This window comes from Penaeus japonicus, unplaced genomic scaffold (genome assembly GCF_977035675.1).
Source record: "Penaeus japonicus unplaced genomic scaffold, GWHDUDI00000001_assembly GWHDUDI00000036, whole genome shotgun sequence".
In the NCBI taxonomy this organism is placed as follows: domain Eukaryota; kingdom Metazoa; phylum Arthropoda; class Malacostraca; order Decapoda; family Penaeidae; genus Penaeus; species Penaeus japonicus.
Window position 1 is genome coordinate 21,075,278 of NW_028234438.1, and position 14,652 is coordinate 21,089,929.

Below are 14,652 nucleotides of genomic sequence, written 5' to 3' on the forward strand. Positions count from 1 at the left end.
ATAATGCATGTGTTCATGTAAATATATAGTATATATATATGTAAAAATGCATATGTATGTTTATATATATGCACATAAAAATGTGTACATAGGAACATATATAAGTATCATTACTATTAAAAAATGCTATGACTTTCATCTCGATCTATAAATATATTCATTTCTAAACACGCATTTTTTTTTGAGCAGCTGCTGATAAATTGATTCTTAAAGCTCCAATTCCCCCCCCCCCTCCTCCCCTAACTTCCCAAGAGAATCAGAAACTTCATTGTCGAATATTGCTTTCTGTTAGACTGGCATGGGATTAAACGCTTGGATTCTGCTTTCTAATCTAAATCAGACATTGCGTGTCTTTGGGGGGAAAATAGAATACTTTAGTGATGACAAGAATTATTGTGGTATCAATTTTCGTTTATATATATATATTTTTTTTTATAAACACATTCACATATTTAAAACACGTGTATGACATGTATATAATTATGTCACAGTGCACTCATAGTCACGTTTATAATTACTAGGATTCGAGCAGAAGCAGAGAATAGTTTCATTCATAATTATTACTCGTCTGTACGAGTCACACCCACTATAATAATCCTGATCTCTTTTTTGTCACATTACGTTTGTAAATTGTTTTCGAAATAAAACTTTTTTCTGGAGAGATTTGTCAGCTCATGTGATATTTTCAGATACAAAGAACATTACAGATTCAAAAGTGATAAGCTTTCATTCCAAGAGTGATAATTTTGTCTTCATGATGATGTACCGCCAATCGCTGACATTAGAGAAGAACGAAAATTATGCACTCGCTTCGAAAAGCAATTTACGTTATGCATTTTCACCAGTAACGTCGCATTTCACTTTTGCTGTCGTAGAAAACGGAATCTCGCGCGTTCGGCTGATGGCGGTCTGCGGACTCGGCATAATTCCTTAGTTTATTACACTTTGCCATTATGACAGAAAGTTATTTTGCCATTTTTTTTTATTGCAGTTCTTTTACAAGCTGCACGAAATTCAGCGGTTGCATGTCTCAATTCCCTTTCCTAACTGCCTCCGGAGATAATAATTTAAGTATCTCATTAAGCCAAGCATATGCATCGAGATTTAGAAGGTCGTTTTCAAACACGTTCAACGGAATATTTGAACTGCGCTGTTCGTTATTTTTTTCTTTAACCGTTATCACTGACAAAGGCATATATCAGAATTCTTCTAAATGTAAAAATAAAATGTATTGAAGTTTCTCTTTATTTATTACCGTGATTATCCATTTTATGCAAATTGAAATCAAATGGGAGTGAAAGAGAAAATATAATATTTGAATGACAGTGATAACAGAATGACAGTCAGAAAAATAATGATTAAAAAAGTTTTTATTGTTACTGATTTCTGACAATCGAATACAAAAGATAGAGAAGAGAGGGGAGAAAGAGAAGAGAAGAGAAGAGAAGAGAAGAGAAGAGAAGAGAAGAGAAGAAAAGAGAAGAAAAGAGAAGAGAAGAGCAGAGAAGAGAAGAGAAGAGAGAGAAGAGAGAGAAAATAGAGAAGGGAAGAGAAGAGAAGAGAAGAGAAGAGAAGTGAAGAGAAGAGAAGAGAAGAGAAGAGAAGAGAAGAGAAGAGAGAGAAGAGAAGAAAAGAGAAGAGAAGAGAAGAGAAGAGAAGAGAAGAGAAGAGAAGAGAAGAGAAGAGAAGAGAAGAGAAGAGAAGAGAAGAGAGAAGGAAGAAGAGACACAAACGCACACACCAACACAAACAGAAACAAACAAATGGCAGAGGAATAAAATGAAGATAAAAAGCAGGAACAGACCGCGTAGAGGGACTGTAAGATGCAACAAAGCCAATCACAAGAACTTGATTGCTTCATATGCAAAACTGGGTTCGCGGCTGTTGCAATTTCCATAACGATATACAGTGTGCAAATCACAGGGTTGCAAATATTCGTCTTTCGGTCTTTGTTGTCACGTCTGTTTTTTTGTTGTTGTTTGTTGCTCCTTCTTTGTTTGTTTTTGTCCGTTGCGGGAAGCACTACATAACAAGTTATAATCTCGATTTACCTGCAGGCGACACCTGTCAATTATCCGTTTTACGAGGGCATTTTATCGGGAGCGATTTTGCGCATCCGTTTTGCCATTACGAGAGCAGTTATCGTGTTCGTTATGAGGTGTTTATGAAGTGTTCGTATTCGCTGATGACTGTTCACTATCTTATATTATGTTCCATTACGTTACATCATTTTAGCATCTTTTGTTTTTCTTCTCATGAATCTTTTTATTTTTTTATTTTTATTAAAGTTCGTGTTATGTACATTAGGTTCGTTATAGACACGGTCCTAACCAGTATTTCGTATCATCAAGAAGCTACCATCGTCATCATGTTCGTTGTTTACAAGGATATTCGTAACCGCTTTAGCAAAATCTTGTTCGCTACGTCGTGTTCGTTATTCAAGTTTCTCAAGGAAATGCCTTTAATTACCAGCTTCGTCGTTGTAAATAATTGTCCCAAGGTCGTTAAAAAACGCATGAAAGACACCGCTACATTCTGGATTTTTGCCAGACAGAAGTTACTATTGTTTTGTACGCTTGTTTGTCCTTGATTCTCCTTTCGAGAGGCGAATTCGATCTAAAATTCGAAGACTCTGCGTGTCCAGTTATTTCCTCTGTGGATCTCCTTTGTTTGTGTTCTAATGGGATTGTTCTTATCGTCTTCTTTCTCTTATTCGTGTGTTTTCGTCTTCCTCTGTACTTCTATCATTTTTTAGCCCTTATTCTTGTGTTTTCATCTTCATTTTTTTCGTCTTTTTCTTCTTTCGAAATGTGACCATATGATGGATGGCTCTGTATTTATTTTTTCGTTTCTATTCGTTTTCGCATTTCCTCCTCCTCCCAACTTCCTTTTAATCTATTTTGGAAAATGAACGATACTTACTGTAACAAAACGTATGCGCAAAAAGATAACAGACAAGTTCTGATTCTCCATGTCACTTTTATACGATCTAGACTCGTTCCAAAAGTGAGGAAAAAAGAAAAAAAAAGAAAGATATACAGGGAAAATAACTTAAGACCGACGCAATTTACCGTTTTTAGATATATATTTGTATTTGGTTTATATTGATGTATGATAATAATTGAATGATTGGAACAACAATGGCTTAAATATTGAATAACTTCAATACTAAATAATGATAGAAGAATGACAGTAAAAGATAATAAACCAATAGTAATAATGCTGATAAAGGGCAGAAAAAAAGACATATCTAGAAATACTAATAAAAAGCATAACCTTAACAAAATGATGATAATCCGCCCATAATTCCCGGGAATCTCAAGCATTAAAAGGCTCCAAAACTCTCCCAAACCACACGCGTACTAATCGTTCCATCCACCATCCATCCATGCTTTTCAACCACCTTTTTAATTCCACGTTGTCGCGCCTCGGTCGTCCAGTGAGCGATGTCGTCTCTTATTTCTCACGAACGGTTTCCGTGTGTGAAATCTGTGGTGCTTTTGGTTCGGGATTTGTGTGTGTGTGTGCGTGTGTGTGTGTGTGTGTGTGTGTGTGTGTGTGTGTGTGTGTGTGTGTGTGTGTGTGTGTGTGTGTGTCTGTGTCTGTATGTGTGTGTGTAAAAGAATCGAATGTCCTTTCTCTATGTTATACTGAAAACGTTTTCTTTAAACTGTTTTCATTCTAAACTGGATAACCTCCGAAGGAAACATGCTCTTGGATTTATATAATTAATTAGAAAGAAATAGCGCAGATAAATGGGATAAAAACACTTCATAGCTGTGTACTACATCATTTAATCAATGGGAACACATGCTATACGATATAAGACAGACCTCATCTCGCTAGCCCGGCGTTTCTAATTCCATTTTCTACTTCCAGACAGAAGAGCATCGCAAGATGTACTCCAGCGTGCAGCCACAAGGTAAGTAGAGAGAGAGCATCCTTTTCTTTCGATTTATTTCTGCTGATTCATCTTAGATAATGACGATAATGGTTTCCTTTAGCGCTTCTCCGAGGCCTACGTAGTTATTTATACCTCGTTTACGAAGCTACGAAAGTACCTCGTTTCGCAAGAGGTTTAGATCCTTTTTCACGCTTGCTGCGAAAGCTTGTGTTGTCTATTCCACTGGAGCTTAACGTCATTTTGTGTCGCTTTTGTACTTTCCGTCAGATTTCGATTTTTTTTTATTTTTTTATGTATACCTTTTTTGTTTGTTTTTATCTTGTTAGAGAATCTTGACTCTTCATTGGGTTTAAACATCCAAAAATCTTGACTCTTCATTGGGTTTAAACATCCAAAACATTTTACATAATTCAGTAACAAAAAGAGAAAAAATAAAAATAAAATGAACGCTAATCTAAAAAAAAAGAAAAAAAAAAATAAACAAACGCCGCTTCTCCCGCCCTCCCTTAGGCCTAGGCAGCCTCCCGTCCTCCCACATGTTCCTGCTGCAACCGCGCCTGCTGCTGCTTCTCCTGCTGTTCCTGCTGGTGGGCGGGCAGGAACCTCCGCCCAACTACTCCCACGACTTGCTGCCCGAGACGAACTTCACGTGCAGCGACAAGGCGACGGGCGGTTACTACGCCGATCCTGAGGCGGGCTGTCAGATGTTCCACGTTTGCGTGAGGGTGTCCGACGAAGAGGTAAGTGAGGAAGGCGCATGGGGGTGGCTTTTGGGGTGTATTTTTTCTCCTTTCGTTTGTTATTATTATTATTATTATTATTATTATCATTTTTATTATTATTATTATTTTTATTATTATTATTGTTATTGTTATTATTATCATTATTATTATTATTATTATCATTATCATTATTATTATCATTATTATTATTATTATTATTATTATTATTATCATTATTATTATTATTATTATCATTATTATTATTATTATTATCATTATTATTATTATTATTATTATTATTATTATTATCATTATCATTATTATTATTATTATTATTATTATTTTTAGGGGGGGATGGAGGGGGAGATCTTATTTTCTTTTTTTCTCATTTTTTTTCTCTCTTTTCATTTTGATAGAGATGTATGACGTGTTTTTGGTTTTATTTTTCCCCTTCATTTATTTTTTTTTGGGGGGAGCGAGATCTTCATTTCTTTTCATTTTGATGGGGATGTATGTGATATGTTTTAATTTCATCTTTTTATTTAACTTTTCGTTGTTTTGTGTAATTTTTCGTTCTTTTTTGAAGGTTGTTGAGATAAAATCGTGGGTATTAAAAAAATGGTTTCGCGGCTGGCTCTTTAATATCTTTATTATAATTCTTTCGTCGCAATCATCATTTTATTCATGATTCTTTATATTTTTTTCCTTCTTAAACCGGTAGGATAAAAATACAAACTAAATATACCTCTTTCTCTTAGATCACTATCAGCATCTGCATTGAAGTTCCCAACTCCCTTCTTTATTCCATATTTCTCTTCGTTCTTCCCTATTTTCCTCTTTCCTTTTTTACTTTTTTTCTGTTTTTTTTCACTTTTCTTTCTATTCTCATTAACCTTTTCTTCTCTTTCTTCTCTTGTTTTAACTCTCTTTTTATTATATATATTTTTTTCACTTCATTTTCTTTCTTTATATGTTTTGTTTACATTTTCTTTCTTCGTTTTTTTAAAATTGATATACATGATTTTATCTTGTCTCAGTCATCTTTTCTACTTATTAATTAAGAAAAGGAAATCTATTATCATAGCTTTGTTTTCCCCCTTTTTACTCATTTACTCATTTTCTCTTTTTACTCACATTCCTGTACTCATTATCCTTCTTTACACAATTTCATTCCTCATCTTCACAAACACACTTATCATTTTCTCTTCTTTGCTCCCTTTTTTGAAGAGAGAGAGAGAGAGAGAAAGAGAGGGAGAGAGAGAGAGAGAGATAAAGAAAGAAAGAGAAAAAGCGAGAGAGAAAGAGAGAAAAAGAAAGAGAAAGAAAGAAAGATAGAGACAGAGATAAATAGATAAATAGGTAGACAGATAGATAGATAAAGATAGAGAAAGAGAAAGGTGATGAATTTAATGAGCATCTGAAAGAGTGATCTGAATGATGATAATGTTATTAGTAATGATGATAATGATAAAAATCAATGATCAGAATGAAAATGATAACAATGATAGTAGTGATACTGGCAGTAATGATAATATATTAGTAGCAGTGCTAATAATGGCAATGATAGCAATGGTAATAATGATAATAGCAATGATAATAATAATAGCAATAGTAATAATGATAAAAGTAGCGATGATAATAACAATAATGATAATTGTGATAATAGCATTGATAATAATTACGATTATAGCAATGATAATAATGATAATACTAGCATTAATAATAATGATAAAAGTAATAATAATGATAATACTAGCATTGATAATAATGATAATAGTAATAGTAATAATGATAATAGTAATAGTAATAATGATAATGATAGCAATGATAATAATGGTAATGATAATAATAGCATTGATAATGATGATAATAGCAATAATAATAATGATAAAAAACAATGATAGTAATGATGATAATGAATAATGATAATGATGAGGATAATAACATATATAACGGTATTTATTATGCTGATAGAAATGATGATAAAAATAACAACAATGATAATCTTAATAACGATGACAACTCTAATAATGAAAGCAGTAGCAGCAACAGTAGATGACAGTGATAGCAACAGCATTAATAATGATACTAATATGACTACCACGATTAACAATATTGATAACGATCATGGTAGCATTATCAGTCACTGTAAGCAATGGTATTGTTATTGTTATTATCATTACTATCATCATTACCATTATAGAAACAACGATAGTAATAGGAATAATGATGATAAGACTTATGATGATAATGATAATAGTGATAATACTTACAATACTAATGACATTGATGATAATGATGGTAATGATAAAATTGTAAATACTAATAATGATAATGGTTATAGTAATGATAATGGTGATACTGATGAATGAATGCTGATGAGTATTATGATGATAATGAAAATGATAATGATGGTAATTGTGATACTATCAATAATAGCAATAGGAATAATAGCACAACTTCAACTACTGTTTCTAACAACTAGAACAACAATATTGATAATAATGATTATCATTATCATTCCTGTTGTGATAATTGCTTTCGTCATTATTGTTTTCTTGAGTACAGACATGTAAAAACACACACGCACATAAATACACACATCCCGTGGTGGATTCGTAAGCGACCGGCCACCAGCTTCCGTTCCTGATTGACACGGGATGCGCAAGAACGGTTGTCAGCCCGCAGTAGATTTCAGAATTTGTCCTCGCTAAAGATATGATTCCGGCCTGCGGGGGGGAGGGGGGGGGGGGGATGAAGGTTAATTGCCCCTTCATGTGTGAATGGGAGGGATTTATTTCCCTATCGTGGCGAACGTAATTAACATAACATGTAACTTGTAACTTGTTCGGTGTCGACCTTATGCAATACACACACACACACACACACACACATATATATATATATATATATATATATATATATATAACTCACATGACTAAATAAAAACATTGGCAAATAAAGAACAATTATCAAATAACTCGCGACTCTTAAGATTCAGAAAGACAAGCACAAGAACACTGACCGCCATTGCAGCATCAGTGTGACGTCACAACTCATTTATGACGTCACTCCTAACATGGCAGTGTTGCAAGTTGATTAAGGTCTTTTGGTCCGTGTGAATCTTCCCGCGGTGTTTCTTGTTTTTTGTTTCATTATCATTATCATTTTTTTCAAAATTAATGTTGCAATTATCCCATATATGCTATTTGTAATTATTATCTTGGGAGGGGAGAAAAACGGCTTGGACATGCATACGTGATATATATATATATATATATATATATATATATATATATATATATATATATATATATATATATATGTGTGTGTGTGTGTGTGTTTGTGTATGTGTTAGTGTTTGTGTCTGTGTTTGTGGTTGTGTGTGTGTGTGTGTGTGAGTGTGTGTGTATGTGTATATGTATGAGAGGAAGAAATAAAGAATGAGTGAAAAAACGGAATAAACAGGGAATCATAAACGATCGATTTCGACAGAAACAAACAAACAAACAAAAAAAACACCAACAACAATAAAATCCATCTTCCCTCCCCCACCGCCTCCGTTTCCCTTAAACTCTCATATAGAGAAAGTGAAAGTGAAGAATTAATTGGTTTATTGCACGTAAGAGAGGTTTTGATTCCAATGGCACAAAAGAGTCACGGCCATTTATCATTTTGTCATTTTATGGTTCACAGGTCTATCACCCTTTTTGTGATGTCGCTAATCCTCTTTTGATGATTTTAGTGACGCGAAAAGTGGTGTTTGTGATGATGGTTATGACATATACGCACTCGCATACAGACACATGTATGCATGAAAGTACGTACTCACTCACGTATCAACGAAAGCAAACTCACAAAAAATTGCACGCAATCACACACACACAATCAAACATATACACAAACAAATGCCATAATAACATCTACATCAACAAATCCTTCAATGTGTCCCCCCTCCCCCCTCCCTCCTTCATGCCCCCCTCTCTCCTCCCTCCCTCTTGCCCCCCTCTCTCCTCCCTCCCTCTTGCCCCCCTCTCTCCTCCCTCCCTCTTGCCCCCCTCTCTCCTCCCTCCCTCTTGCCCCCCTCTCTAATCTCTCTTGCACAGTCACTATCGCCCATGAAGGATCGGTGTGTCTGTCTTTTGAATGTCCCTTGACTAATGGAACAAGATATAGCGTTATCATCTTCAGGCCAAGCATTTATCACGCGCTGTTTTTTTTATATGTAAATGCACGCGCACTCGCACACACACAGACACGCATACGCACAGGCACACACATATATGTATGTATATAAAGGTATGTATGTATATGCATCACTACATACTGCGATTATATGTTTGATGAGTCGTTTTATTATCATTCTCTTTCTGAATTATAATAAAAATCCTTCATTCATCTTTGTCCTCCTCCCTTTCTCTTGCATTCACTCTCTTCCCTCTCCCCATCTCTCCCTCAATCACCTTTGTCCTCCTCCCTTTCTCTTACATTCACTCTCGTCCTTCTCCCCTTCTCTCCCTCATTCATCTTTGTCCTCCTCCCTTTCCCTTACATTCACTCTCTTCCTTCTCCCCTTCTCTCCCTCATCCACCTTTGTCCTCCTCCCTTTCCCTTACATTCACTCTCTTCCTTCTCCCCTTCTCTCCCTCATCCACCTTTGTCCTCCTCCCTTTCCCTTACATTCACTCTCTTCCTTCTCCCCTTCTCTCCCTCATCCACCTTTGTCCTCCTCCCTTTCCCTTACATTCACTCTCTTCCTTCTCCCCTTCATCCATCTTTGTCCTCCTCCCTTTCTCTTGCATTCACTCTCTTCCTTCTCCCCTTCATCCATCTTTGTCCTCCTCCCTTTCTCTTGCATTCACTCTCTTCCCTCTCCCCTTCTCTCCCTCATCCACCTTTGTCCTCCTCCCTTTCCCTTACATTCACTCTCTTCCTTATCCCCTTCTCTCCCTCATCCACCTTTGTGCTCCTCCCTTTCCCTTATATTCACTCTCTTCTCCCCTTCTCTCCCTCATCCACCTTTGTCCTCCTCCCTTTCCCTTACATTCACTCTCTTCCCTCTCCCCTTCTCTCCCTCATCCACCTTTGTCCTCCTCCCTTTCCCTTACATTCACTCTCTTCCCTCTCCCCTTCTCTCCTTCATTCACCTTTGTCCTCCTCCCTTTCTCTTACATTTACTCTCTTCCCTCTCCCCTTCTCTCCTTCCTTCATACCAATCACATAAAAGTTTGAACATTCAGTCCAGTGCTGAGGTCGGGTAATATATGTCACATATGTGTATCTGTAGTCTCTTCTTCCGCGCAAGGGCGTTCCTTTCAGTGACCTAGTGTGACCTGTTATTTCATACCTCCTTTCTCTGACCTTCCATTAGCAGTGACCCAGTATAACCTGTATTTCATACCCCCTTTCGCCGACCTTCTCTTCCCCCCCTCCCCACATTTTATTCGCATTGGGTCTCAAGCAGGCTCACTGAAAGGGATGAGCCAGGTGACCTTTGACCTCTCGTACGAGTTCAAGGGTCAGCGAGGCTGGCTGTGACTTGTTTACCTCCGGAGGTCAAGTTGTTTATTATGTTTTCGCTCTTTATTTACTGTTATCTCGAATACCTTTTCCAATAACCTTGCGGTCCATTCTTCTTTATTTCGCTTTCCCCTCTTTTTTCTCTTCTTTTCCATTCATCATCTTTCAGTCCTTAGTTTCCTATTTTCCTCCCTCTCTCATAATGCCTTTACGCTCTTCTCATTTCACTGTTCCTTTACGTTCTTCTTTCCTACACTTTCATTACCCTCCTTTTACTGTATCCTGCCTTCCATCTCGCCAACTCCCTCCTCATTCCCTCTCGAAACTCTTCCTCCTTCCTCCTCTTCTTCCTTCCTCGTTCACCTTTCTCCTCTTCCCTTGACCTCCACCGCCTCCTCGCAACCTTGCCTGGGAGGATCCCCCTTTTGCAAGTGATGGATGGGCGATGCAACAGTCACTCTCACGTTCTCTCACCCCAGACAGCGTCTATGTTCACACGTAAATATCATATATATTTTTTTAGCAAATACGTTTTTTTTCCCCTATATATTGCAAAATTCATGATTTTTTTACGTTTCAAAATTCGAAAAAAGGCCTTGGAAACCGCTGTATCAAGTATTCATACTTTAATTGAAACATAACAGGATCTCGGAAGCACAATGGCGAGATCCTGACAAGAGGCTAGACAGTGAAGAGTGGTTGTGGATCAGTGCGTGCGTCACGGCGGCGTCTCACTGACCAGTGCACCTTGATAAGGAAGAGGAAGGTTGCACAAAAGAGCGAAGGGAGTTGCCCTCTCATTATGTCAGCGATGAAAAGGCGAAACGATAAAAGATAAAACACTGCCAATTATATCCCATACGCACTTTTACACATACAGTTAACTAACAATGCTAACAATTATACCCCAACTGCACTCTAACATCTATGCTCTAACTATACTTTGGACAGTTAAAGCCGAACTGCACTTTAGCGACGCCAAAACAACATACTCAAATTGCGCTCTAAGCACAGTCCAATAATTATACTCGAAAGGCACTCCACCAAATACAACCCAAGTACATTCCAAGGGCATCATGATTATACTTCACCTTCAAAATACGTCCTAATTACAAATTTGCAACTACACTTGCAACTACACCCAAATACGCATACCATAAAACTACACCCTAAAAAGTACACCACAACTAATCTCCACCGAACACGCCCAAAACAAGTACACCATAAGTCTTCCCCACCAAAAAACTGCCTGACAAAGTACACCGTCACTATACTCCAACAGCTAAACCCCTAACAAACTACACTATAGCAGTGACCCCCCCCACCCACCCCCCCTCTAAAAAAAAAAAAAAAAAAAAAAAAGCTACAAGGCCATCCCCACTCCCCCCCTCCCTCTCCCCCTTGCATACCGGTTCAAAGGAAGGGAGAAGCGGGGAGAAAGAGCCAGCTAAAAGAACCGGTACCAGTACGCTGTCTCACGATATTACGCCACTGCAAATCTTCTTCGTCCATCCTCTCCCTCACTCAGAGCTTTGTTACTCCCTCTCCTCTTTAAGATTTTGGGCGATACGAGTCCGTACGCAAGGTCGGAGGTGAAGGATTGTGTTGAGTCTTTTTTTTTGTGTGTGTGAGGGGATGATGAGAGGGAAAGAGGGAGAAAAGGAGAGAAGGAGAGAGGGGGAAAGAGGTAGAGGTAAGAAAGGATTAACATATATATATACAAACACACACACATATATATATATAGAGAGAGAAAGAAAGAGAAAGAAAGAGAGAGCAGGGAAAGAGGACTGCAGAGGGGAAGAGATAGAGAGGGAGAGGAGACAGGAGAGAGAGGAGATATAAGAGAGAAAGGAGATATAAGAGAGAAAAGAGATATAAGAGAGAGGAGATAGAAGAGAGGAGAAAGGAGAGACAGAAGAGAGAGGAGATAGGAGATAGAAGAGAGAGAGAAAGAGAAAGAGAGAGAAAGAGAGAGAGAGAGAGGGAGAGAAAGAGAAAAAGAGAAAGAGAAAGAGAGAGAGAGAGAGACTCTACCTGAACATGTTACACAACGAATCCAAAGAGCAAATCCAAAAGCCGCATCCAACATCTCCCAAAACCCGTTTTACACACAGACACGCACACACTTCATTTCGAAGCAAGACGCCGTGTCTCCAGCAGGTCAGTCAAAGAAAAGAGAGAAAAAAACAAGTCGAAAGTCCCCCATCTTAATGAACAACCGTAGAAAAAAAACACGAACTCTTCTCAAAGCAGTCACGAAAAGAGGGAAAAGGGGAAAGGGAACGGACAGCAAAAAGGTCCCGGGGCGTCTGCAGAGTCTGGAGAGTTTGTAGAGTCTAGATAGTCTGTAGAGTCTGGAGAGTCTGTAGAGAGCCTGTAGAGTCTAGATAGTCTGTAGAGTCTGGAGAGTCTGTAGAGAGCCTGTAGAGTCTAGATAGTCTGTAGAGTCTGGAGAGTCTAGATAGTCTGTAGAGTCTGTAGAGTCTAGATAGTCTGTAGAGTCTGGAGAGTCTAGATAGTCTGTAGAGTCTGGAGAGTCTGTAGAGTCTAGATAGTCTGTAGAGTCTGTAGAGTCTGGAGAGTCTGTAGAGTCTAGAGAGTCTAGAGAGGGTGTCCAGTCCCGGTGAAGATTTTTGCGAAGTGGAGAGTCGAGGATGATCAGTTTCCTCAAGGTGATCCGGCACTCGGGTTCTTGCCGAGACCTCTGCGGCCTCTGCGGCTTTGCCCAGGTCTATACCTCGCCCCCTCTCAAGGACTTCAAGGAGGGGGGAGGGGGAGGGGGAAGGGGGAGGGGGGAGGGGGAGGGGGGAGGGAGGAGGGGGGAAGGGGTGGAGGGGGAAAGGGAAGGGGAAGGGAGGAGGGAGGAGGGGGAGGGGAGGAGGGGGAAGGGTAAGGGGGGAGGGAGGAAGGAGGAGGGGGGAAGGGAGAGGGAGTGGGAGAGTAAGGAGACATCAGGGGGGGGGGAGGATAGGGAAGGAGGATAGGAGACACTTCTAAGGGCGTGGGAGAAGGGACAGAAGACATCTCGGAGGCTGAAGGCATGGAGAAAGGACCCGTTATGGGGAGTGGAGGAGACGAGCCATTACAAGGGGAAAGAAATATAAGGGAAAACACATTGGAAGGGGAATAAATAGGTTAGAAATCGAGTCATGGGGGATGAAGGCATGCAGGAGGAGAGACATGGGTAGTAGTGGAGGTATGGAGTGGCTATGGGTGGAGACATGAGGGGAAGAGGCATGTGGTTGATGGGACAGGAATGCACGGACTTATGGGTGTTGTTGCTATGTTAAGGTTAGTCAAGAGGAAGAAAGATAAAGAGAAAAATATGATAGAGAGATATGGGAGGAGAAGGAATGGGAGAAGGATTTTGATTTAGTTACAGAAAAAAAATACATATCAGGGACAGCCGAGAGAGAGAGAAAGAGAGAGAGAGAGAGAGAGAGAGAGAGAGAGAGAGAGAGAGAGAGAGAGAGAGAGAGAGAGAGAGAGAGAGAGAGAGTCAGAAACCCGAGATAAACAATAAATAGGACTGAGTAACAACCCTTCCCTCGTCTAGCCTGACGTGTACAGGCTATCAACAACCGTAAAGGTTATCCTGAACATAACGGGCCAACATGTCCACCACATCGTAAAAGGTTGGCAGCGCTTTAACAAATTGCCAACACTTCTTCTCCAAACGCCTCGTGAATGCTAATCGGAACGAGGGAAGCGGAAGGCCACGTAATGATGGCCGGCGTCCATTAATTATCGTACTTCACCCGTGATTTGCGACGAGGTTGGACGGCGTCCGGAGTCGCCATGGCGGAAGGCCTTCGCGCGCGCGGGAAAGTTGCGTGCGCATCGCGTCGCTCATCTCGGTCTTTTTGCTTTGCTGGTATTCGAGCTGTTTTCATGTCTTAAGAGATGGCGTACTGATGTCCCCGTTCATTACACTGATAGAAATATTGTATTTGTGTATTTATACGTACATATATATACACACACATACACACATATACGTATAAATATATTCATATATATATATATATTTATATATATATATATATATATATATATATATATATATATATATATATATGTACATTATATATATATATGTATATATATGTACATACACACACATATACATATATATGTATATATATATATATACATACATACATTTACATTATATTATTATATATATTATGTATGTGAGTATATTTATACATACACATATACATAACATATATATATTTATTTATTTATATATTTATATATGTATGTATATTTATACATATATATGTATATATTATGTGTGTATATAAATATATATAGTGTATATAAATATATATATATAAACATATAGATAGATAGCTTTGCGTGAGTTTATGTGTGTGTATGTATGCATATGTAAATGACCTTAAAAAGATCTAAATCCCCCCATTCAACCACCATCACTTTCCAAACCTTCTTATGGCGTCGGAAGGGGGAGGGGAGGGAGGGGGGCCCTACACACCTAAT

The 14,652-nt window shown here is 38.5% G+C and overlaps 1 protein-coding gene across 1 annotated transcript in view; it reads left to right on the forward strand.

The window, feature by feature from the left end:
- LOC122248276 (uncharacterized) overlaps nt 1-14,652 on the forward strand; it is a 67,376-nt gene that overhangs the window by 19,502 nt on the left and 33,222 nt on the right. The window contains exons 2-3 of the mRNA XM_043008185.2: nt 3,880-3,922; nt 4,415-4,644. Of these exons, the coding sequence (XP_042864119.2) occupies nt 3,898-3,922; nt 4,415-4,644 (255 nt within the window). The 5' untranslated portion in view covers nt 3,880-3,897. The remainder of the gene's footprint in view (nt 1-3,879; nt 3,923-4,414; nt 4,645-14,652) is intronic.